At 36.6% G+C, this 27,893-nt stretch overlaps 1 protein-coding gene across 1 annotated transcript in view; it reads right to left on the bottom strand.

The window, feature by feature from the left end:
- LOC128638773 (high affinity cGMP-specific 3',5'-cyclic phosphodiesterase 9A-like) overlaps positions 1–27,445 on the bottom strand; it is a 40,444-nt gene extending 12,999 nt beyond the window's left edge. Inside the window, exons 1-10 of the mRNA XM_053690910.1 lie at positions 27,421–27,445; positions 22,724–22,778; positions 21,460–21,530; positions 19,864–19,948; positions 19,302–19,383; positions 15,732–15,806; positions 14,242–14,328; positions 12,271–12,375; positions 2,448–2,530; positions 261–417 (exon numbers count right to left, since the gene is read on the bottom strand). Of these exons, the coding sequence (XP_053546885.1) occupies positions 261–417; positions 2,448–2,530; positions 12,271–12,375; positions 14,242–14,328; positions 15,732–15,806; positions 19,302–19,383; positions 19,864–19,948; positions 21,460–21,530; positions 22,724–22,778; positions 27,421–27,445 (825 nt within the window). The remainder of the gene's footprint in view (positions 1–260; positions 418–2,447; positions 2,531–12,270; positions 12,376–14,241; positions 14,329–15,731; positions 15,807–19,301; positions 19,384–19,863; positions 19,949–21,459; positions 21,531–22,723; positions 22,779–27,420) is intronic.
- Positions 27,446–27,893: the final 448 nt, after the last annotated feature.

Genomic DNA, 27,893 nt, shown 5'->3' with positions numbered 1-27,893 from the left:
AGCCTCTGCAGACTGCCCACTTATTTCAGTTCTTTTGACATATATGCATTTTAGCCAATCAGTGCTGACTCATAAATAACTCCACAGGATTAATAAAACATTTTAAACAAGAATCATTTCATCTTCATGTTCTTTTAAAAAAACGCAATTACAAAACATTTTTGAGTGACTAGTGGACTTGAACAAAAAAATCTAAAATTGTGAATCGCGCTACTTCTCTATAAAGTCAGCAGACTCTGTTCAGCCTTATATATCATCACCTGTCTGATCTGTTTGAAGAGCTCAGGGCTGACATTTGAGAAAATGTTGTTCTCAGGCTGAGCGAGAATCTGAAAGGCGATGGCACAGTGATGGTTTTCCAAAGGAGAGATATCGTTGTACCGGATTGCAAGCTCGGTGTGGGCATTGATCTGATACCTAACATGCAAAACCAAAATTAAAAGTATAAACAAAAGATTAAAATATTGAGAAACATGTATTTATTTGTACACAAAAGTTTTTTTTTTTTATAAGAAATGCTCACAATAATACTGGTATGTGTTGTACTTTATTGATCTCTTTAGACATATATCATATACATAAACTAGAAGAAACCATTCATACCACCAAAGAAATTCTTCGGTTTCCATTGACAATATATTTAATAAAAAATATATATATATTGCTCAAGTCAAATTTTAAAACTACTAAATGTGTAGTTCTTTTCATTATGATAACCAAAAAGTTACGTTATGATTGCAAAGATTTTGTTAATTAAAAATTACTCAAAATATATTAAAAAACAGACCATCCCAGATCCTATTGGATAGTAAAAGGTTGAGAGGCGTGGCCCACTACCTTCCATGCCACGCCCAAGAACTGCCTAGTCCCCGACACAACCCAGCCAAGGCCCAAGACTCCCATCATGGTCCTGTACACAAAATACCAGTTGGCCAATGCCTACAAGTTCTCTAACCTCCTGATGAAGTATGGTGGTGCCAGAATAAGAAGTGATGAGTTATTTGAATATTTATTTGGAAAGAATACCAGGAATAATGCAGTATCATCCTATACTACTTAAAGGAAAATACTCACAGAATGGATGTGAATAAAATGTGTATTTATGCAAGGATTCATCTTGTTTGTTAGTAATTTTATATTCTGCTTTTGAAAAAGGCTGATGTTACCATCAAAATGCGTAGAGCATTTTAACCTTTAATGAAAGTTTAACTGATTTTAAAATTTGAGTTCCTTTAATCCTAAACTTTAAAGGGCCACTGTAAGTAAATATTTTCTATGCCTGTTACTAACTAACTACCCCAAATACGCTTTTTATCAATAGCATTTCATTAACATATCTCTACCGTATATCAGAAATCTTGTCTGCAAATTTAATTGTTTTCCAAACCCACTCCGTGGGTATCCTTTGCTCTGTACCAATCCGTTTACAATACCTAGGTTTCAAAATGGCGCTTTAAACACAAAGTTATTGGTTTAAGTATTTTGAACATGCAGTGCTGAAAATAGTGGGCAGGATAATGTGACATCATCGGCGAATAAAAGATATAACTTTTAGAACGTTATGAAACTTCGTTTTGGAGAAAATATAGGTCAGTAGGTTTTAATTAATGTTTATTAACTTTAATATGTTAGTTGTTTAGCTTAAAAATTATAACAGAAAGTAATCCTTTAAGTATCAGGTTGTTGGGTGGAGGAACAAAATAAATACACTGTTTATTCACATCCATCCTGATATCGCACTATTCCTGGTTCTCTTTCCTAAGAAATCATCAAAAGAGCTCATCACGTCTCTCCTGGGAAGATACATCCTCAGGAAGTTAATATTGCGGGTTTTAGGCGAGACTGAGGCTGGAAGCGGCTTCCATAACTGTAAAAAGCTGACAAGAAAATATCACATGAACATCTCTATGTAAAAAAGGAAGATATTTTGCCTTGAAATGTTTTCAGCTTACAATATAAGTGCTCTGTGAACAGTTATCCTTCAGCAACTGTCAGCTGCATGTTGAAAAAAACAGCCAATCAGCTTCACCAATGCTGCGTTCACACTTTACTGTGATTTCACAAGATTTCACATGATTTTATAGTAAACTTCCTTAAACTGAGGAGGGAAATAACATTCTTCCTTGCAAGTCCTGGGACTAGCATCTTGATTGGCTGGTTAAAGACCCTTTACAATGGGATGTGGCTACTGAGGACATTTTGATGTAAAATCTTCCCTTTTTTACATAGAGATGTTCAGGTGATATTTTCTAGTCAGCTTTTTACAGCTATGCTGCATCCCTTTTATGTACTTCAACATTTGGGTATCATGTCCCTTTAAGTAACTAACATTACTGCTTTGGAGAAAGTATTTTTTTATTATTATTATTATTTTTGCATACAAGTGCACAGCTACTATAATTGGATTGGAATACTGTAATGGAGGCTTATGGGGGTAATTTACTCACGTGTTGTTATATCCAGGGTGGTCCAGATCATGACACACAGCAGAAGTCATGAGAACTCCTAAATCAATCAGGCTTATTTGATCCTGTGTAAAATGAAATACACGTGTTTTACCTGCAGATTTACCATGACTTACTTAAAGGGATATTCTAGTGCAAAAATGACTTGTTGTTATATCATTACAGTGCTTAACTGCTCATATATACCTTTCACATTCAAAAAATAACATTAAAGGGATACAAAACCCAAATTGTTTTCTTTCATGATTCAGATACAGCATACAATTTTAAACAACTTTCTAATTTACTTGTATTATCAATTTGTCTTCGCTCTCTTGGTATATTTTGTTGAAAAGCAGGAGCATATGCTAAGGAACTGGCTTATTTCTGCAGCACTATATTATAACAGTTTTGTAAGAATGTTCTCTATTTACAAGAGAACTAGAGGGCAGCACTATTTCCTGTCATGTAGTGCTCCACATGCCTACCTAGGAAGCTCTTCAACACAGAATATCATGGGAACAAAGCAAATTTGATGATCAAAGTAAATTGGAATCTTTTTTAAAATTGTATATTCTGTCTGAATCACAAAAGAAAAATGTTGGGTTTCATATTCCTTTAATGTACCTTTAAGGGGAACTTAGAAAACAAAATCAATCTATATAATGCCATTGTAAATTGTTTTTCACAAAGCCAGCGCAACACATCTTGGTAAACCTCAAAGCTGTCATAATAAATATATATATATATATAAAAATATATACTGTGAGTAGTAGCTCCGGTAATATATGCATCCCATAGTCTGCTATACTAATATATACTGAGAGTAGTAGCTCGGTAATGTATACATCCCATAGTCTGCTATACTAATATATACTGAGAGTAGTGGCTCCGGTAATATATGCATCCCATAGTCTGCTATACTAATATATACTGAGAGTAATAGCTCGGTAATGTATACATCCCATAGTCTGCTATACTAATATATACTGAGAGTAGTAGCTCGGTAATGTATACATCCCATAGTCTGCTATACTAATATATACTGAGAGTAGTGGCTCCGGTAATGTATACATCCCATAGTCTGCTATACTAATATATACTGAGAGTAGTGGCTCCGGTAATATATGCATCCCATAGTCTGCTATACTAATATATACTGAGAGTAGTGGCTCCGGTAATATATGCATCCCATAGTCTGCTATACTAATATATACTGAGAGTAGTAGCTTGGTAATGTATACTACATCCCATAGTCTGCTATACTAATATATACTGAGAGTAGTAGCTCGGTAATGTATACATCCCATAGTCTGCTATACTAATATATACTGAGAGTAGTAGCTCTGTAATGTATACTACATCCCATAGTCTGCTATACTAATATATACTGAGAGTAGTAGCTCGGTAATGTACACATCTCATAGTTTGCTACACTAACATATACTGAGAGTAGTAGCTCGGTAATGTATACATCCCATAGTCTGCTATACTAATATATACTGAGAGTAGTAGCTCGGTAATGTATACATCCCATAGTCTGCTATACTAATATATACTGAGAGTAGTAGCTCGGTAATGTATACATCCCATAGTCTGCTATACTAATATATACTGAGAGTAGTAGCTCGGTAATGTACACATCTCATAGTTTGCTACACTAACATATACTGAGAGTAGTAGCTCGGTAATGTATACATCCCATAGTCTGCTATACTAATATATACTGAGAGTAGTAGCTCGGTAATGTATACATCCCATAGTCTGCTATACTAATATATACTGAGAGTAGTAGCTCGGTAATGTATACATCCCATAGTCTGCTATACTAATATATACTGAAAGTAGTAGCTCGGTAATGTATACTACATCCCATAGTCTGCTATACTAATATATACTGAGAGTTGTAGCTCGGTAATGTATACATCCCATAGTCTGCTATACTAATATATACTGAGAGTAGTAGCTCGGTAATGTATACTACATCCCATAGTCTGCTATACTAATATATATTGAGAGTAGTAGCTTGGTAATGTACATATCTCATAGTTTGCTATACTAATATATACTGAGAGTAGTAGCTCGGTAATGTATACTACATCCCATAGTCTGCTATACTAATATATACTGAGAGTAGTAGCTCAGTAATGTATACATCCCATAGTCTGCTATACTAATATATACTGAGAGTAGTAGCTCGGTAATGTATACATCCCATAGTCTGCTATACTAATATATACTGAGAGTAGTATACTATATTCCATAGTCTGCTATACTAATATATACTGAGAGTAGTATACTTACTATATCCCATAGTCTGCTATACTAATATATACTGAGAGTAGTATACTACATCCCATAGTCTGCTATACTAATATATACTGAGAGTAGTATACTACATCCCATAGTCTGCTATACTAATATAAACTGCAAGTAGTATACTACATCCCATAGTCTGCTATACTAATATATACTGAGAGTAGTATACTATATCCCATAGTCTGCTATACTAATATATACTGAGAGTAGTATACTATATCCCATAGTCTGCTATACTAATATATACTGAGAGTAGTATACTACATCCCATAGTCTGCTATACTAATATATACTGAGAGTAGTATACTACATTCCATAGTTTGCTATACTAATATATACTGAGAGTAGTATACTTACTATATCCCATAGTCTGCTATACTAATATATACTGAGATAAGTATACTATATCCCATAGTCTGCTATACTAATATATACTGAGAATAGTATACTATATCCCATAGTCTGCTATACTAATATATACTGAGAGTAGTATACTATATCCCATAGTCTGCTATACTAATACAGGGAGTGCAGAATTATTAGGCAAATGAGTATTTTGACCACATCATCCTCTTTATGCATGTTGTCTTACACCAAGCTGTATAGGCTCGAAAGCCTACTACCAATTAAGCATATTAGGTGATGTGCATCTCTGTAATGAGAAGGGGTGTGGTCTAATGACATCAACACCCTATATCAGGTGTGCATAATTATTAGGCAACTTCCTTTCCTTTGGCAAAATGGGTCAAAAGAAGGACTTGACAGGCTCAGAAAAGTAAAAAATAGTGAGATATCTTGCAGAGGGATGCAGCACTCTTAAAATTGCAAAGCTTCTGAAGCGTGATCATCGAACAATCAAGCGTTTCATTCAAAATAGTCAACAGGGTCGCAAGAAGCGTGTGGAAAAACCAAGGCGCAAAATAACTGCCCATGAACTGAGAAAAGTCAAGATGCCACTTGCCACCAGTTTGGCCATATTTCAGAGCTGCAACATCACTGGAGTGCCCAAAAGCACAAGGTGTGCAATACTCAGAGACATGGCCAAGGTAAGAAAGGCTGAAAGACGACCACCACTGAACAAGACACACAAGCTGAAACGTCAAGACTGGGCCAAGAAATATCTCAGGACTGATTTTTCTAAGGTTTTATGGACTGATGAAATGAGAGTGAGTCTTGATGGGCCAGATGGATGGGCCCGTGGCTGGATTGGTAAAGGGCAGAGAGCTCCAGTCCGACTCAGACGCCAGCAAGGTGGAGGTGGAGTACTGGTTTTGGCTGGTATCATCAAAGATGAGCTTGTGGGGCCTTTTCGGGTTGAGGATGGAGTCAAGCTCAACTCCCAGTCCTACTGCCAGTTTCTGGAAGACACCTTCTTCAAGCAGTGGTACAGGAAGAAGTCTGCATCCTTCAAGAAAAACATGATTTTCATGCAGGACAATGCTCCATCACACGCGTCTAAGTACTCCACAGCGTGGCTGGAAAGAAAGGGTATAAAAGAAGAAAATCTAATGACATGGCCTCCTTGTTCACCTGATCTGAACCCCATTGAGAACCTGTGGTCCATCATCAAATGTGAGATTTACAAGGAGGGAAAACAGTACACCTCTCTGAACAGTGTCTGGGAGGCTGTGGTTGCTGCTGCACGCAATGTTGATGGTGAACAGATCAAAACACTGACAGAATCCATGGATGGCAGGCTTTTGAGTGTCCTTGCAAAGAAAGGTGGCTATATTGGTCACTGATTTGTTTTTGTTTTGTTTTTGAATGTCAGAAATGTATATTTGTGAATGTTGAGATGTTATATTGGTTTCACTGGTAAAAATAAATAATTGAAATGGGTATATATTTGTTTTTTTGTTAAGTTGCCTAATAATTATGCACAGTAATAGTCACCTGCACACACAGATATCCCCCTAAAATAGCTAAAACTAAAAACAAACTAAAAACTACTTCCAAAACTATTCAGCTTTGATATTAATGAGTTTTTTGGGTTCATTGAGAACATGGTTGTTGTTCAATAATAAAATTAATCCTCAAAAATACAACTTGACTAATAATTCTGCACTCCCTGTATATACTGAGATTAGTATACTATATCCCATAGTCTGCTACAGTGGCGTAGCGTGGCTTCTCAGCGCCCAGGGCAAGGCAAGAATTGCGCCCCCCTAATCCATTAGCACTGACTGAGTCTCTTCCACCAGTACAGTAGGGATTGGCAAATTTGCTTTGAATATAGGAGACAGCTCAACAACTTAGGAGACAGGTTTTTGTTTTAAAACAAACAAAGCTTTATTTTAACAACAAAAATACATACTATATATATATATAGAATTCTAAACTCTACATTCATCCTTAAAAATTAGGATTCAATATGGTTGAAGGCAACCATTACTTTATTATATACATTAAGTAAGTACATTATATAACTTAACAATTAAATTTTTTATGGTTTAATATTTAAACATGGGATTTAATTTTTAAATACATCTGAGCCAGCATGCCAGAGTGTGAGAGTGATCTATGCTGCTTTAAAGTGAAAGCCAGTTATTTTTTTTTAATTCATTTTTAACCTGGGTAAACATACAAGATGTAGATCATTTACATCTTGTATGTTTTATTTTACCCAGGTTAAAAATGAATTTGAAATAAAATAACCAGCTTTCACTTTAAAGCAGCATAGATCACTCTCACACTCTGGCATGCTGGCTGGCTCAGACTCTGGGTCCTTTGGAAGTTGGAATTTGGCTGGCTGGCTCAGAGTGACTCTGGGTCCTTTGGAACTTGGCTGGCTGGCCCTGCGACGTCACCTGGGTAACGGTAGAGGCTAAGCTGCATTTTGCGTGCGTTGCCATTTCCAATCCCTATTCCCCAGGGCCCTGGCAAAAACAGGGGCTATAATAATTTAATTATAATTCTGGCTGGCAGTGGCACTGGTGGTCTGGTTCTGATACGGTCCCGGTGATGAGTTTGGTAATTTCTGTTGACACTACTTACCTTATCATTGCGGGCGCGGCGTACTAGTCAGTCTGACTCCACTCTGGCTCTGCTGCTCTGACTTCTTCCTCCCTCCTGACTTGTGCGCTGGGAGTGGGAGTGGACCGTGCTAACTAGTGGCATAAACACTAGTCTAGCAGCAGGTAATGGTCGGATAGGATTACACTCATAAAATTATGATAATTAAATCATTACACAGCACGTCTTGACTTCAGAGTAGTAGACAGTTCACTTGAGAGACAGAACGGCTGGGCGCAGGCGCCTGTCAGATTTTTTAGCCTCCCTGTAGCGCCGCTGGGAGTGGGACTGTGACTGTCTACTGTCTTGAGATGGTGGGGACTGGGGAGGCTGGGAGCCAAGCATTTTGCGCCCCCCAGAATTTTGCGCCCGGGGCAACCGCCCCTGTGGCCCCCCCCACGCTACGCCACTGGTCTGCTATACTAATATATACTGAGAGTAGTATACTATATCCCATAGTCTGCTATACTAATATATACTGAGAGTAGTATACTATATCCCATAGTCTGCTATACTAATATATACTGAGAGTAGTATACTATATCCCATAGTATGCTATACTAATATATACTGAGAGTAGTATACTACATCCAATAGTCTGCTATACTAATATATACTGAGAGTAGTATACTACATCCCATAGTCTGCTATACTAATATATACTGAGATTAGTATACTATATCCCATAGTCTGCTATACTAATATATACTGAGAGTAGTATACTATATCCCATAGTCTGCTATACTAATATATACTGAGAGTAGTATACTATATCCCATAGTCTGCTATACTAATATATACTGAGAGTAGTATACTATATCCCATAGTCTGCTATACTAATATATACTGAGAGTAGTATACTATATCCCATAGTCTGCTATACTAAGATATACTGAGAGTAGTATACTATATCCCATAGTCTGCTATACTAATATATACTGAGAGTAGTATACTATATCCCATAGTCTGCTATACTAATATATACTGAGAGTAGTATACTATATCCCATAGTCTGCTATACTAATATATACTGAGAATAGTATACTACATCCAATAGTCTGCTATACTAATATATACTGAGAGTAGTGTACTATATCCCATAGTCTGCTATACTAATATATACTGAGAGTAGTATACTACATCCCATAGTCTGCTATACTAATATATACTGAGAGTAGTATACTAAATCCCATAGTCTGCTATACTAACATATACTGAGAGTAGTGTACTATATCCCATAGTCTGCTATACTAATATATACTGAGAGTAGTGTACTATATCCCATAGTCTGCTATACTAATATATACTGAGAGTAGTGTACTATATCCCATAGTCTGCTATACTAATATATACTGAGAGTAGTATACTATATCCCATAGTCTGCTATACTAATATATACTGAGAGTAGTATACTATATCCCATAGTCTGCTATACTAATATATACTGAGAGTAGTATACTACATCCCATAGTCTGCTATACTAATATATACTGAGAGTAGTATACTATATCCCATAGTCTGCTATACTAATATATACTGAGAGTAGTATACTATATCCCATAGTCTGCTATACTAATATATACTGAGAGTAGTGTACTATATCCCATAGTCTGCTATACTAATATATACTGAGAGTAGTATACTATATCCCATAGTCTGCTATACTAATATATACTGAGAGTAGTATACTATATCCCATAGTCTGCTATACTAATATATACTGAGAGTAGTATACTACATCCAATAGTCTGCTATACTAATATATACTGAGAGTAGTGTACTATATCCCATAGTCTGCTATACTAATATATACTGAGAGTAGTATACTACATCCCATAGTCTGCTATACTAATATATACTGAGAGTAGTATACTATATCCCATAGTCTGCTATACTAATATATACTGAGAGTAGTGTACTATATCCCATAGTCTGCTATACTAATATATACTGAGAGTAGTGTACTATATCCCATAGTCTTCTATACTAATATATACTGAGAGTAGTGTACTATATCCCATAGTCTGCTATACTAATATATACTGAGAGTAGTATACTATATCCCATAGTCTGCTATACTAATATATACTGAGAGTAGTATACTATATCCCATAGTCTGCTATACTAATATATACTGAGAGTAGTATACTATATCCCATAGTCTGCTATACTAATATATACTGAGAGTAGTATACTATATCCCATAGTCTGCTATACTAATATATACTGAGAGTAGTATACTACATCCCATAGTCTGCTATACTAATATATACTGAGAGTAGTGTACTACATCCCATAGTCTGCTATACTAATATATACTGAGAGTAGTGTACTATATCCCATAGTCTGCTATATTAATATATACTGAGAGTAGTGTACTATATCCCATAGTCTGCTATACTAATATATACTGAGAGTAGTATACTATATCCCATAGTCTGCTATACTAATATATACTGAGAGTAGTATACTATATCCCATAGTCTGCTATACTAATATATACTGAGAATAGTATACTATATCCCATAGTCTGCTATACTAATATATACTGAGAGTAGTATACTATATCCCATAGTCTGCTATACTAATATATACTGAGAGTAGTATACTACATCCCATAGTCTGCTATACTAATATATACTGAGAGTAGTATACTACATCCCATAGTCTGCTATACTAATATATACTGAGAGTAGTATACTATATCCCATAGTCTGCTATACTAATATATACTGAGAGTAGTATACTATATCCCATAGTCTGCTATACTAATATATACTGAGAGTAGTATACTATATCCCATAGTCTGCTATACTAATATATACTGAGAGTAGTATACTATATCCCATAGTCTGCTATACTAATATATACTGAGAGTAGTATACTACATCCCATAGTCTGCTATACTAATATATACTGAGAGTAGTGTACTACATCCCATAGTCTGCTATACTAATATATACTGAGAGTAGTATACTATATCCCATAGTCTGCTATACTAATATATACTGAGAGTAGTATACTATATCCCATAGTCTGCTATACTAATATATACTGAGAGTAGTATACTATATCCCATAGTCTGCTATACTAATATATACTGAGAGTAGTATACTATATCCCATAGTCTGCTATACTAATATATACTGAGAGTAGTATACTATATCCCATAGTCTGCTATACTAATATATACTGAGAGTAGTATACTATATCCCATAGTCTGCTATACTAATATATACTGAGAGTAGTATACTATATCCCATAGTCTGCTATACTAATATATACTGAGAGTAGTATACTATATCCCATAGTCTGCTATACTAATATATACTGAGAGTAGTATACTATATCCCATAGTCTGCTATATTAATATATACTGAGAGTAGTATACTATATCCCATAGTCTGCTATACTAATATATACTGAGAGTAGTATACTATATCCCATAGTCTGCTATACTAATATATACTGAGAGTAGTGTACTATATCCCATAGTCTGCTATACTAATATATACTGAGAGTAGTGTACTATATCCCATAGTCTGCTATACTAATATATACTGAGAGTAGTGTACTATATCCCATAGTCTGCTATACTAATATATAATGAGAGTAGTATACTATATCCCATAGTCTGCTATACTAATATATACTGAGAGTAGTAGCTCGGTAATGTATATATCCCATAGTCTGCTATACTAATATATACTGTACTGAGAGTAGTATACTATATCCCATAGTCTGCTATACTAATATATACTGAGAGTAGTGTACTATATCCCATAGTCTGCTATACTAATATATACTGAGAGTAGTATACTATATCCCATAGTCTGCTATACTAATATATACTGAGAGTAGTATACTATATCCCATAGTCTGCTATACTAATATATACTGAGAGTAGTGTACTATATCCCATAGTCTGCTATACTAATATATACTGAGAGTAGTATACTATATCCCATAGTCTGCTATACTAATATATACTGAGAGTAGTATACTACATCCCATAGTCTGCTATACTAATATATACTGAGAGTAGTATACTATATCCCATAGTCTGCTATACTAATATATACTGAGAGTAGTATACTATATCCCATAGTCTGCTATACTAATATATACTGAGAGTAGTAGCTCGGTAATGTATATATCCCATAGTCTGCTATACTAATATATACTGTACTGAGAGTAGTATACTACATCCCATAGTCTGCTATACTAATATATACTGAGAGTAGTATACTATATCCCATAGTCTGCTATACTAATATATACTGAGAGTAGTAGCTCGGTAATGTATATATCCCATAGTCTGCTATGCTAATATATACTCACTGAGAGTAGTATACTATATCCCATAGTCTGCTATACTAATATATACTCACTGAGAGTAGTATACTATATCCCAAAGTCTGCTATACTAATATATAATCACTGAGAGTAGTATACTATATCCCATAGTCTGCTATACTAATATATATTGTCAAACCTGCAGATTGCAGAGGTGAATCATTCCGTACATCATCTGCGCCACACAGAAGCAGTGACGAAAGTTGTGGAAGGGGTTGGTGCGGTAATTCTCCTGGATGCTTAACTGAGAAAAAGTAAAATTACATCAACTCATCTTTCCCAATATTTACATTTCAAAAGACTCGACCAATCAGCAAAAACCCTGCATGCACATATTATTTGCAATACACATGTATTAGCAAAAATGCTTCTAGTAAAAGTTATCACTGTTTTAGTGTTAGCATTTTTCTCTGCACGTGCATGTGAAGCACAGCTAGATATTCTCAGTGCACCAGCATTTTAAATACTGCAGCTGCTCAGAGTGCCAGTGGGGCTTGTGTCATGTCAGCAATTAACAAATTGAGTCATTAACAGATGCTACAAGCACTTTAGGCTCTCTGAGTGAGTGCTGTGTTTAAAATGCTGGTGCATGGTGTTTTGAAATGGCTACAACTTTTATTAGAAGCATTGTTGCTAATACCTGTATATTACAAAAATGCTTCTATTCAAAACTGAAATGCACCCATGTGAAATCCAATTTTGGCTGTAATGTCCCTTTAAGTACCACGTGCTTTTTTTGTAAAAACTGTGCCTTGTACCTCATTTCCTTTTTGGCTAAAAAGTTAATTTCTTTAAAATGCTGCAAATTGCCTAAATCAGCTATGTGATTGCTTTGAGCAGTAGGAAAACACATTTACAGCCAGTCCTAATTGGTCACAATTAAAGAGACAGTGTGCTCAGATGAAATAAAGCTGCACAAACAACATAATGAAACTAATAATACAATGCACAGATAATCATACAATGATATAGTTTATAACTATATAAATATTTACCACTAAGTCCCCCAGTATAAGACTTTTCATCAGGTGATGCACATCTGCCCTTTAATATGGGCTGAGCAAGCAGGCAGAGTATGCATGTCCTGTAACTAATCCAAGTGTACATTCAAACCATATAGGCATGTGCTGCTGTGGACTCATGCGTATGTAGCTATGAGCGCATGTGCAAGTTAGTACACAGGCATGCACACACCAATGTGGTCCAAGAACAGAAGACAGGTGTTGCATTTGCTATGGTAACCAACATGTCTCTGTGCCTCTGTATGAATTTCCGACAGCAAGTTATGTGCTGCATGCAGCTGTTCAATACTAATTTGTAGTATTAAGGACACAGAATTTTAAAAGCAGACTCAGACTGATTAACATTTGCTACTATTTAAAAATCAGTCATTTGCCATCAGTACACTGTCCCTTTAAGGGAGATAAGCTAAAGACAACAGGGTTTTAAAGTAGTTTAGCAGATCATTAAGATAGCAATAATTTTAATTGCTTTTAAAACATTTATTGTGTATATTGGTAATTTGCACTGAAGTATTTAACTACTGATACTATGGAGCCAATTTAACAAAGGCCAAACAGACAGGGTTTTCCGCGAACTTGTCCGCCCGGGATCACAGAAAGCGGGCAGCAATACGCTGCCTGCATGTAACACTGAACAAGTGTCTGCTCATGCAATGCCGCCTCCCGCCCCCTGCTCACGCTAACCCAATGGTGCAAGAGCAGGGGCTGTCAATCACCCCAGGCAAACATGTCCGGGCTCCGGGGTGATTTTAATCCGCCAGCTAAGAGTTGATGTAAAGGTTCAGAAGCAGAAGTCTTAACTATCAGCTGCAGCGAAGGCCTCCAAAATTGTATAAGCAGATTGATAAACAGAGCCCATATATGTCAGTCTACATAAAAAAATAGATATATTCCTTTAAGAAGAAAATATCTGCCACAAACACACAAAACCACAGCCAAAATATTTCTTAGTGTATATACTTACCAACCAACCAACTTGTATACTTACCAACCAACTTGTATACTTACCAATCAACTTGTATACTTACCAACCAACTTGTATACTTACCAATCAACTTGTATACTTACCAACCAACTTGTATACTTACCAACCAACGTTTTAAAATAATCGGGTTCATATTGAATTCTTGAACAAGCCCAAGATCATGATACATGTATTCCAAACAGCTTAGCATCTATGAACAGGAAATATGATTTTTTTCTTAAGCAGAAATATAGTTATTTCTATTAAATGTCTCTCATTTTATCTCAAATAGAAGTTTGGTGGTTTATTTGTAGATGGATTAAACTAGTACAGTGTAAAAAAAAAGTGAACCCCTTTCATGTACGGTTGATAAATCAGTAAACTATTGAGTGTGACTTCTACACAAACAAGGTGTCTAAATCCTATATAATAAAAGGCCAAGTATGTTTGTCCGATGCAGTCATGCGCAGTAGAGACTGCGCAAGACAAACATACCTGGCCTTAACCACTTAACGACCAGCGCCGATGTACAGTAGAGACTGTGCGAGACAAATGCGAGGACGGCGGCCTTTCTCTGCCGCAATCTCGCTAAAAGTAGCAAGATCATGCTGATTCTGCATGCCCACGAGTGGGGCAGTGCAGAAATAGTTTTGCAGAGGTACTGAAGCACTCTGTGTCCCTCTCTGCATCAGGCAGCGGTGGTGCCGATCATTGGTGGCGTGGAAGGGTTAGGAGGGAGGAGGGTGGGCGGTCCATTGCTGGAGGGGGAGCGGGAACAGGTGGGACTGCTACACTACAGGATAAATTTATGCTAAGAGCGGCAGGGAGGTGGAAGGAGGGAGGGGGAGGAGAGAGAAGGAGGTACAGGGGGATCCTAGAGTTGGAGGGGGGTAATAAAGGCTAGGAAAAGATCTTGGAGGGGGACATTTAACAATAGTATTGCATAATTTACCTATTTGTTTTTGTCTTTATGTAATCACTATACCCCAGATTCAGAGCCTGACATTTTATTTAAGGCACTTCTGCTATCAAACTGACTTTGTTTACATATCCTATAATACTGGGAGCTAGCTGGTGATTGGTGGTTACACACATTTGTATCGTGCCATTCGCTTACCAGATGTGTTCAGCTAGCTCCCAGTAGTGTATTGCTACGTTGGAGCTGCCTTTAACTGTAACTAATGTGCTAAAGGATTTGCTTATTGCACTGTTGCTTGGATATAACTGCACTACCGGAACCTATGGTGAACATATCTGGTGAACCAATGACATGTCAACAGGCATATATGTGTAGCCACCAATCAGCAGCTAGCTCCCAGTAGTGTATTGCTTCTCCTGAGTCTACCTAGGTATGCTTTTCAATAAGAGAACAGAGCATAGTTGATAACAGACGTAAATTTAATTTTGTCTTAAAATTGCTGCCCTATCTGATTGGCTTCATGTCCCATAAACTGTTTATTCCTTTTCCTTACACAGCCAGGAGCCATTACATTGCTACAGGTGCAGAGCAGAGACTGACACTTCTACAAAGAATACACAGAGATGAAAACAAAATGATAGTAGAACAAAACATAAAGCTTTACATATGAAAGAGCCGGTTTTATTCAGTTTTACCTCATTATGTTCCCAATGCCAGACATCAAACGTGGGTTTCTTTAGTGCCTCTATGGTCTCAGAGGACAGAGTGTACTGCAAAGAGACGGCTCACATTCACACTATATCACAGTCAGACAAGGGTACTGTTACCGAACATCTTACATAAGAGCTACAAACCATTTACGTTAGCTCAGTAATTTTCTATCATGCACATGAAAAAGCACCAATTGTATTACAATTTATATTTGTCCATGAACAAGTTGCAATTAAAGCTGTTTATTTTGTTTTGTTTTTAAACTAACTGGAAGTACAAACTGTACACAACTGGTCCATGGTATTGAAGCTCATTGGCTGATAACACACACATATACATGCAACACTATATATATACTATATATATATATATTATTATTATTCTTTATTTATAAAGCGCCAACAGATTCCGCAGCTCTGCCCATGGGTACAAGGATAACAGTACAATGGAGAAACAATACGACAACATTTTACAGACAAAAACAGGGGGATTTAGGGTCCCTATTCCCGTGGGAACTTACAATCTAGAGGGGTAGGAGGATCGGAAACAGGAGGTGGGGACTGCAAAGGTGAGAATGATATTAGTGAGGAGATAGAGGGCAGCTGTTAGTTAAGTGAAGTTAGTTTGTTAATAAGTCGGGTGATAAGCTTCCCTGAACAGAAAGGTCTTTAGGGAACGTTTAAAGGAGGAGAGGTTAGGGTCAAGTCTGACAGCACGAGGAAGTGCGTTCCAGAGGGTTGGTGCCGCCCGAGAGAGGTCCTGTAGTCTAGCATGAGAGGAGGTGATGGTAGAGGACGCAAGGAGCAGGTCATTGTTGGATCTTAGGGGACGGGCAGGAGTGTATTTGTTGATAAGTGAGGACAGGTAGGGTAGCATTGGTGAGGGCTTTGTAGGTCAGGGTGAGAATTTTGAATTTAACTCTGTTGTGAATGGGAAGCCAGTGAAGGGACTCACAGAGAGGTGCAGCAGAAACAGAGCTTCGAGAGAGGTGGATTAGTCTGGCAGATGCATTAAGGATGGATTGGAGGGGAGAGAGAGAGGCGGGAGAGAGGGAGGCCAGTTAGTAAGTTGTTACAGTAGTCAAGTCGCACTTAGAAACGGACGAATTTTGGAGATATTGCGTAGGTGGTTGTGGCAGGATGAAGAGAGCAATTGGATCTGGGAAATTAAGGACAGATTTGATTCAAGCATGACTCCAAGGCAGCGGACTTGGGGTAATGGGGAGATAGTGATGTCGCCAACAGTGATGGAAAAATTAGAAACTGGAGTAGAGTTAGAGGGGGGGGGGGGGGGAATTAGAAGTAGTTCGGTCTTGGACATGTTTATACTTAGGTGGTGAGAGGCCATCCAGGAGGAAATGCCAGATAAGCAGTCGCTGATGTGAGAATTGACAGAAGGAGAGAGTGCAGGGGTGGAAAGGTAGATCTGGGTATCGTCAGCATAGAGATGATAGCTGAAGCCATAGCTGTTGATAAGTTTACCCAGTGAAGAAGTGTAAATAGAGAAGAGTAGAGGACCCAGGACAGAGCCTTGAGGTACTCCAACAGACAGAGGCAAAAGAGAGGAGGAGTCACCAGCAGAAGAGACGGAGAAGGATCTGTTAGAGAGATAAGAGTGAATCCAGGAGAGGGCAGTGTCACAGACCCCAAGAGAGCCGAGAGTCTGTAGGAGAAGGGGATGGTCAACAGTGTCAAAAGCAGCAGAGAGGTCCAGTAAAATGAGTATAGAGCAGCAGCCTTTGTTTTTAGCAGAAAGGAGATTGTTAGTAACCTTGGTGAGGGCAGTCTCAGTTGAGTGTTGGGGACGGAAGCCAGATTGCAGGGGGTCGAGCAATGAGTTGGAGGACAGGAATTGGTTTAGGCGATCGAAAACTAGTTTTTCAAGTAATTTTGAATCTAGCGGGAGCAGTGATATGGGGCGGTAGTTTGCAGGGGAGTTAGGGTCAAGGGAGGGTTTTTTGAGGATGGTGGTGACCTTTGCATGTTTGAAGGAGGCAGGGAATGAGCGGGTAGAAAGGGATAGGTTGAATATGTGAGTAAGAGCCGGAGTGAGGGTGGGAGACAGAGGGGGAATTAGATGTGAAGGAATAGGGTCAAGTGGACAGGTAGTGAGGTGAGAGGAAGAAAAAAGGGAAGCCACTTCGCTCTCAGTGGTTGGGAGGAGGGTGCAGAGAGTGGCAGAGGGGGTGACTGGGAGTGAAGTTGAGAGATTGCAGGTTTGTGTTGGGATGTTTCTTCGGATGGCAAGTGTTTTATTGAAAAAATAGTCAGCAAGGTTTTGAGCACTGAATGCAGATGAGGGGGGTGGTGCAGGTGGGTAGAGAAGAGAGTTGAAGATGGAGAAGAGTCTTTTAGGGTTTGAAGAGTGAGTGGATATAAGAGAAGAGAAGTATGTTTGCTTAGCTAAGCAAAGGGCAGAGGTGTAAGAGTAAAGAGTGAACTTTTAGTGCAGGAAATCAGGTTCAGAGCGGGATTTCCTCCAGGCACGTTCAGCAGTGCGTGAGCATTTTTTGTAGGTAGCGTGTTTGTTGGGAGTGCCAGGGCTGGAGCTGACGACGTGGGGCTTTGCGAAGTTGGGGCGGAGCGAGAGTGTCAAGAGCAGCAGAGAGAGTATTGTTATAGTGGGTTATAGCAAGGTCAGGGCAGGATATCGTGGACGTGTGGGAGAGGGGTATATTAATAAGATTGGAGAGTTGGGGAGGGTCCACAGTGTGCAGATTTCTACTGGTGCGGGGGCGAGAGGGGGAAGTAGGTTTAGCATCTATATTGGGATTAAAGGTGAGCAGATGGTGGTCAGAGATGGGAAATGGTCGACAGGCAACATCAGAGAGAGAGCATAGATAGGAGAATACCAGATCAATCGAGTATCCATCACGGTGGGTAGGGAATAGGGTGGATTGTGAGAGGCCGAAGGAGTTAGTGAGTGAACGAAGTTTAGAGGCAGCAGGGGCAGATGGGTTGTCAATAGGGATGTTGAAGTCCCCCAGAATTAGGGTAGGTGTATTTGTAGAGAGAAAGTGAGGAAGCCAGGCAGCAAAGTTGTCAAGGAATTGGGAGGTTGGTCCAGGGGGGCGATAGATAACTGCCACTATATATACATATACACACACACAGACACAATATACACACATACACAGTGTACACCCAAACATACTACACTATACAGTGTGTATGTATATATATATATATATATATATATATATACATACACATTGTGGAACTCATTACGAAAGAGGTAGTGAATGCCAATACCCTAGATACATTTAAAAATAGTCTGGATACATTTCTGTTTATAAACAAAATTCATGGATATGATTGCTAGTATTAAATGGGTCATCTTTTAGTGGGGTTATTTAAGCTTAACTGGAGCTTTTTGTAAGTATTTTAGATTTGTATAGGTTGAACTCTATGGACTTCTGTCTTTTTTTCAACCTTATCTACTATGTTACTATGTTTATATATATATATATATTTATTTATATACACACACACTATACACACGATATACAATCACGCACATAGATCCAAAACAACTTTTGTTATTCTCCTTCTTACCTTTGGATATGTTGGGACATCTCTACGTGGATTCACGTTTATCATTTCATTTGAGTAGTAATATTTACAAGGGCAGTTGAGCCTAAAAAAAAAGTATTTTCTTTTAGTTTCCTTTACATTAAACTTATAATATAGCATTTTACTTGTTTCATATGATGAAATATAAGGATAGAAAAAAGAGCCTCTCTAATGAAAAGACTGTAAACAACTGGTAAGCTACATTTTTGGGTAGAAAGTATTTTTTAGTATTAAAACTATCAAACAACACTTTGTATTAAATGCTGTTTACTAACTACTGTTTCCCATGAATGATACAATTGTAGCTCTATTAAATTTAGTGCACAGTCCAAGTCTTATGGATATATCTCTGCACCATGTTGTATTAATTATAAACAAACACTAAATAAATGCTGAATACACATTATATAGAGCAGAGCCTGTCACAAGAGTGAGGAAATACGAATGTAAAAGATTATTTTCTTCAAATACCTAAGATGAACTAAATAAAGAAAATACAGTAAGTAAATTAAATTCACATAACTTTTATTCTTCTACATCTAACCTGCTGCTTTTTGTATCCATATCATCTCGAAGTTTCTTCAAGTCTTTTTTAAATTTGTCTATTTCAATGACTTTCTGACCTTCAACTGAAAAATGAAAACAAGGAATTAAATAAGAATAAATAATGGATTAGCACACTTTGGACTAGAATACAAGTGGTGTGCTATTTTTTGTGCGAGTCACGATAAGCAATATAGCAATCGCGCTAACTTGCGCACGTATTACTAGTTGAAAGTAAAATTTGCACTTGTCGAGTTAGCATGAGTGAAGACCTTGCGTAAAGTGTAAGTATAAAAAAAACACAACATATATATAATAAAATAAAGTGGTTTACTCATATCTGCACTTTCTAATAAAATAATATTCTCATGCTGTGTTTTATTAGCTCAGCGGCATGTTCAGTGTCAGACCAGTAGTGCATTGCTTCTCCGGAACTGAGTTTAACTGTGTCTTTAAATGCCTTGCGGGAATTAAATACATAGATATGGTCAAGCAATAGCAGAGCAAAAAAAAATGCTCTAATGCATAAGAGCATTTTCTTATAGTATTTTTATTTCCCTTTAATTAAAGGGACATTAAAGTCAACTTTTTATATCTGCATAACATATACAGCAACTACGCACGTGTGCACAATTTTATATAAATAAATTATATATCAATAAAATGCTGCAAACTTAAAACTATCAGTAGCAGCTTGTTGTATATACAGTACATGGCCATCATTTTATACATAGTGACATATTGTGACCAATAAAGTGACTGACGTAGGTGCTTATGTTTAGAAGCAAAATCTTAGAGGGGTACCTGCCCCTTTATGCTACACATGATTAAACACTGCACTGCAAAACATCTATGCACAAAATAACAGTTTTAAATGTGTTCTTGCTGTCATTGTTTAGCAAAATCTGACATAGCCACAATAATGGTGCTTTTTTATTTCCTAGTCTTGTTATTGTATTTGTGTTTTATTTTTTATTAAATTAGAAGAAAAAAAAATGTACACCGTTTTATATTGAAAATCCAGACATGCAGTACATACTATTTTAGATTAAAGGGACATTCCAGTCAAAAGTTAAATACACATAGATGAATTACATCTTTGAATGGAAACATATTTGCAATGTACTGTACTTTTTCTCTGCATGTGCACGTGAAGCATAGCTAGATATTCTCAGTGCACTTTCATTTTAAATACTGCAGCTACTCCAAGCACCAGTGGGGATTTTATTATGTAAGCAATTAACAAATTGAGTCATTACCAGATGGTACAAGCACCTTAGGTACTCTGAATAAGTGCTGTATTTAAAATGCTGGTGCACGGTGCATACTTAAATACACATTTGTAACAGCTATAGCTTTTATTAGAAGCATTTTGCTAGTACATGTATATTACAAAAAAGCTTCTATTCAATCCATGTGGATACCAATTTTGGCTGGAATGTCCCTTTAACCTTTTTTTTTTTTTTTTTATAAAATTTTCATTTGAATTCTGGGTATATTTGTAGATTAATTTTGTGATAAGCTTGAGCTGGGGTAGAATTTGTTGCAATGCTATGCGCGCATGGATACCAGGCTAATTAAAAGCAATCAAACGCACCTTCAAGTCTTCTTTCCAATGCAGTCAGCCTTTCCAGAACCTCTCTCTTGAGTTCACTAATACGGAACGCTCTGTGGGGAAAACTTAGATTTCAGCTATTTAGTTTGTGCTTTAAAACTCCAAATTTAATTCCCTATAAATGAATTCATGAATGAAACTGAAAACAAAAACATTGCAATAGAGGATGATGATTTATTTTGCTATAAAATACCTTGTTTTTACTGTAACAATTGCTCTTATCCTAGAGAGGTCAATAAGAGACTTCTGTAACCTCTGTATGCCGCATAATGACGCAAATTGTCTGAGCTACATATGTTATATCCCATGATAATAACCAATTAGGACTGTAAGTGGCCTTATGCCCTGCTCTAAGCAATCAGGGTCAGGCAATTTGCAGCATAATTAAAGGGACATACAAACGTAAAAATAGCATGCTTAAAGGGGCATAAAACACTAAACAAATGCTACATAGAATGATGTATTCAAACAAAAGATAAGTCTGAGAATAACATGTAGATGTATTTTATAAAGTTTCATTAGCTGTTTAAATATTGACAAAATAAGCATAACATTTTAGTGTCTATAAAACAATGGGAGCTGCCATGTTGTAACTTAGGTTACATTCTCTGCTGTGGCCAATTAGAGACAGTTATAAATAGGTCACTAGAGTGTGCAGCCAATGGCTGTGTGGAATATAACAGTGTTCTGCACTTCAATTGTTAACAGGAACTGAAACGCTTACAATTTCAGAATGGGATTAGAGAAAAAGGGGACAAAATAAATAATTAAAGTATATTGCAGACTTTATATATGATTTTATATTACCATCTCAAAGTGTTTAATGTCCCTTTAAGTGCGTTAGTGCAATAATAAAATGCTCTGTTACTTGCTTTTAACTGTGTGTTGTACCCTTGCAAATGGATTAAACACATAATTAAAGTCAACTCCAGAGTAGCAATGCACTACTAAGAGCTAACTGAACTCATCTGGTGAGCCAATGACGAGGGGCATATGTGTATAGCCACCAATAACCAGTTGGCTCTCTAGTGCATTGATGATAGAAATGACAGGTCTCTTACAGTATAATGTATTTATATATTACACTGTACATATAAATAAAAGAAGATACAATAATATTTTAAAACAGCTGTTAACAAGTTTTCAGAATTATTTTCAGATTATAAGTATTGTATTCCTACATGATTATTATTATTTAAATGAGCACAAATGTAAAAGTCTTATTTTTTTTATTTTTTTTAAATACCTTGAAAATTCTTCAGTAACTCGTGAAAGTATATTTTGAAAAAAGTCTTCTTTTTCTGGAAATAGAATTTACACGTTGGAAAAAAAGACATTAACGTTCCAAAAATCATGATTCATACATTGTGAGTACAGCCTGAAGGTCCCATTAATAGCAAAATTAACAACATTGAATCATATTAAAGGGATATGCAACCCAAAAATATGTATTTTATGATTCAGATAGAACAAACCATTTTAAAAAAAAGTTTCTAATTTAGTTCTATTATCAAACTTGCTTTGTCCCCATGTTAATCCGAGATGAAGAGATACCTAGGTAGCCATCTGGAGTACTACACGGCAGGACATAGTTCCACCTAGTGCTATTGCAAATGGATAGCATCAATGGTCCGTCTCCAAAGCATATGTCCCTGCTTTTCAACAAAAGATACCAAAGGAAGTAACAAAATTGATAATAGAAGTAAATTAGAAAGTTGTTTAAAATCACAAGCTCTATCTGAATCATAAAAGAAAAGTTTTGGGTTTCATATCCCTTTAACAATGTGAATTTAACTATAAAGTGTATAATGATGATTAGCTTTTGAATGAGGTGATAAGGCTTTTTTATACTGAAAACATGAGTAATATGTATTAGTTAAATTAACATGAAAGGCAAAACTAAAGGGCCATTTTGGTGGGAAACTTACAGGATCTAGTTCCTTAGAGCATGGAATTTTAACACTAGCGACCCTTCAATGCTATGTGCTTAACCCCTTTGCGTTAAATTAGCACTCAGCTGGGCTGAGTTGAAACAGCCGGTCAGTCATGGAGCTGGGTTACAGAGGTACCCCTCCTTTTGGTGGGTTAAACACATAGCATTGTAGGGTCTCTAGTGTTAAAATCACATGATCTAACAAACTAAAGCTTGTTATCTTTCCAATATAAACTTTTATACTGAGATGCAAAATCTTGGGCCTACCTCAGTATGCTGTACTAACAAAGAGCTAAGTTGTAACAAACAATACCTAGAGGAATATGTACATTTGATAAGAGAAAAACATTGGAAATGTTGTTAAATTTGTACAATCGGAATCATGATACTTGAACTTTTAACTTCCATGCCCTGTTAAAGAAAGAATTAAGTCAAAATTAAACTTTCATGATTCAGATATAGCACATGGTTTTAAACAGCTTTCCAGTTCAGTTCCATTATCAGAATGTGCACAATCTTTTTATATCCACACTTTCTGCAGCACCAGCTCCTACTGAGCATGTGCAAGAATTCACAGTATATACACACACATGTGTTTGTGATTGACTGATGGCTGTCACATGATGCAATGGGAAGGAAAATGGAACTTTCTGAAAATTGTCAGAAAAAAAACACTTCTTATTTGACATTGAGTAATCACTTTTTGTGTCGTCTTTCTTTTTATTATGCATTTCTTTACAATGAAATTCTAATGTATTTGATGAACCTTTAAAGGGACAATCTACATCAGAATTTTTATTGTTTAAAAAGATAGATAATCCCTTTATTACCCAGTCCAAAGTTTTGCACAACCAACACAGTTATATTTATACACTTTTTACTGCTGTGATTACCTTGTATCTAAGCCTCTGCTGACTGCCCTCTTATCTCAGTGCTTTTGACAGACATGTTTAGCCAATCAGTGCAGACTCCTAAATAATTCCATTGGAGTGAGCACAATGCTATCGATATGACACACATGAACTAGTACTGTCTAACTGTGAAACACTTTCAAAATGCTCTGAGCTAAGAGGTGGTTTTCAACGGTTTAGAAATCAATTTGAGACTACCTAGGTTTAGCTTTCAAAAATATCACCTAGGGAACAAAGCAAATTTGATGATAAAAGTAAATTGGAAAGTTGTTTAAATTGAATGTTCTATCTGAATCATGAAAGTTTCATTTTAACTAGACTGTCCCTTTAACATACACAAGCTTGTAAATTACAACAGTTTTGCATCTTAGTGCTAATATCTTATCTCAGGCACATTTAAAAAAAATAAAAAATAATGCAATTAAATTTACTGAAGAGATTACCTGATCTTTGAGATGTTAATTGAAGGATTAGACGATATGGAGAACTGAAACCAGCGAGACAAATACAAAAATCACATGGATGTTGATTTTAATTATTTTCATAGAGTTAAAAGGATATACATGGTAATAATATGCTGAGGCTCTGCAGTCACTATATACCTTGTATCTCACGTATCAATATAAGTTTAAAAGCTTAAGCTTTTTTTTCAACATAGAGAATGGCACCTATCACACGCACCCCCACATGCCAATCTTAGCTGCTGATTGGTCAATATGATGTAGTGCGGCAGCTTTGTTAACAGGCAAGTTGGTCCTCTGCACATATGCACCAATCAGTACCTCTCTAGGCTCTACATATATAATTTGCCAACCTCAAAGCTAAAAGAGGAGACTTAACAAAACTGTTTGGTCAAGTTCATATTAATGGCATTCAATTTGAGGCCATACATTTTTAAAAAGTTTCAACTGATAAAGTGGATCTGAGTCTATATATAATAATATAAAATATTTTTATGAGATGAAATTACAGTTTTAATAATTTTGTAATTTTTTGTTTAATATATATATATCTCAATAGAAATGATTGCACAGACAATTAGCACATCTAGGCAAGTATCCCCGCTTGCCTTTACCCCGTAAAACTCCATATACATTGTTACCAATGCACAAGAAGATTATATATATATATATATATTCCAGAAAGAAGCAAATATCCTTAAGAAACAACTCCAGGATAGAGGTTATCACTCCAGAAGAATTAAGAGAGCTTATTTAGAAGTGGAAAGAATGGATAGGGAGACGATGCTTCAACAAACTAAGGTTTATCCTAACAGTAACTTTGATAGTCTGAAACCAAGCTTCATTACTACCTTTAGTTCTCAGTTTTCAGAAATTTGTAGTATCATAGACAAACACCTTCCCGTTTTGACAGGAGAAGATAGTCTCAAAAACTTGGTCTCAGAAGGCTGCAATTATGTCTCTAGAAAAGGCCGCACTTTAGGCAATATCTTGGCAACCAGTATGTTAAAGAAAGCCACTTCAAGTGGGAGCAGTTGGCTAACAGTTAAGGGTCACTTTAAGTGCCACTTCTCTGGCTGCATTGCTTGCAGCCATACCAGTGTCACCAACAGGTTCCAATTGAAAGTCACCCAAAGGGCTGTACCAATTGTCGGACCAATTATGCTATCTACTTGATAGAATGTACTGACTGCAATATGCAGTATGTACCACACGTGAGGGGAGGTCACGAATCAGAGAACATCTTAATAATATTGATAAAGATATTGATGTCTCTGACTTGGTACATCACTTACTAACGGTCCACAATAAAATAGTCAAAACATTCAAATGGCAGGTGATCGAAACTAATATGAATGCCCCCAGGGGAGGAGATAAAACCCTACAGCTTTTTCACAGAGAATCCTTCTGGATTTTTACTCTGCGGACTAGACGTCCACAAGGCTTTAATGCATCTGGTGATATCATTAATCACTGGAAACTCTAACGAACTATATGTGGATAGTGCAATTTCTGATCACATATATTGTTTAGGGTCACCTACACCAATCCAACATGAATGTTGGCAAATATATTATTTATATGCGTGTTTGGAATGTATCAGGGCCTGCACTCTCCCAATTGCAGATATCTAGAAATATACAATTTATATCATACAATAACAATTTTCTTCTATTAAGGGTTTCTGCATTCGTTTTATTTAGTGGAGTTCTTGATCATCACCTTGCAGATCACATGCAGAGTACTACAAATTCACTAATTCCATATTGTTACAGCTTATTATAGTATATTTAACTTATATTTATAACATTTTTATATTATTTTCTATCCTGGGGATTATAATTGGTTCCCTACAGGATTACAGTCTATTGCTTATATAGGGATTTAAATAGTGTTTTTTTCTTCTTTCTCTGTGAGTGTTCGCATGTATTTATGTTATTATTTATTTTGTTTGAGCATATTCATAAGAATCGTTATTCTCTAATCACATGTTGATGTCACATGACAGATTTTTCAGTGATATATTGATACGCTATTACTCACAGCTGCTAATCCTTATGGAGCCCTGATGGTATTAAAAAGGTGAGTACCGGATATTGCAGTATGGTATATGATTAAGGCTTTTTCCTACAGCCGAAACGCGTAAGACTGGGAGGAGCTTTGAGCCATAGCGTTTTTGCTCATTATTTCTTAATATTTTTACCCCTTATATATTTTGAGTGTACCTCATGCATTAAATCCTCATTTTTTTGGATGGGAGTTCGCTGGATTTGTGTTTTTTGTTTATATATATAATCAATGTTAAGAAACCTTACGCTCAGCAAACTGCATCTCAAAGCTCCCAAAGCAGACAATGCAAACAAAAAAAAGCTGTTTGTTTAAAATTCCCTGTTTGCATTGCGTGCTTTCGGAGCCTTGAGACGCAGTTTGCTGGGCGTAAGGTTTCTTAACATTGATTATACAATTCTACATAGCAGAGCACCAGGGTATTCTCTTGATGGTGTGTGCTGTTTCTCTACACGCTTCTTTATATTAGAAAAAAAAAAAGACAAATTTATAAAAACTGTAATTGTATATAATAAAAAATATTTGTGAAAAAATAATAATAATTTGAATTGCAACCAATTTGGCAACTTACCACAACCTATCCTTGTTATGGTCATGCTCATTTTGTGTTGATTTTTTTTTTCTTATTAATGCCAGCTTTACAGGGATGAACAAGCACTCCACTTAGCCACACCCCTGAACTGCCCAGTAAATCCTTTGGGCTGCCAGCTCCGCTTATGGAATATCCAACACTTCCCATAGGGCACTAGCAACTGTGCCAACAGCCACCCTGACTGTGCCCATGGAACACCAGAAATGAGTCAATATATAATAATATAAAACTGCCCAGTAAATCCTCTGGGCTGCCAGCTCAACTTATGGAATATCCAACACTTCCCATAGGGCACTAGCAACTGTTCCAACAGCCACCCTGACTGTGCCCATGGAACACCAGAAATGAGTCAATATATAATAATATAAAACTGCCCAGTAAATCCTCTGGGCTGCCAGCTCCGCTTATGGAATATCCAACACTTCCCATAGGGCACTAGCAACTGTGCCAAC

The sequence above is a fragment of the Bombina bombina genome, chromosome 8 (genome assembly GCF_027579735.1).
Source record: "Bombina bombina isolate aBomBom1 chromosome 8, aBomBom1.pri, whole genome shotgun sequence".
NCBI classification, from domain to species: Eukaryota; Metazoa; Chordata; class Amphibia; order Anura; family Bombinatoridae; genus Bombina; species Bombina bombina.
This window is presented reverse-complemented; position numbering and strand designations above follow the sequence as displayed.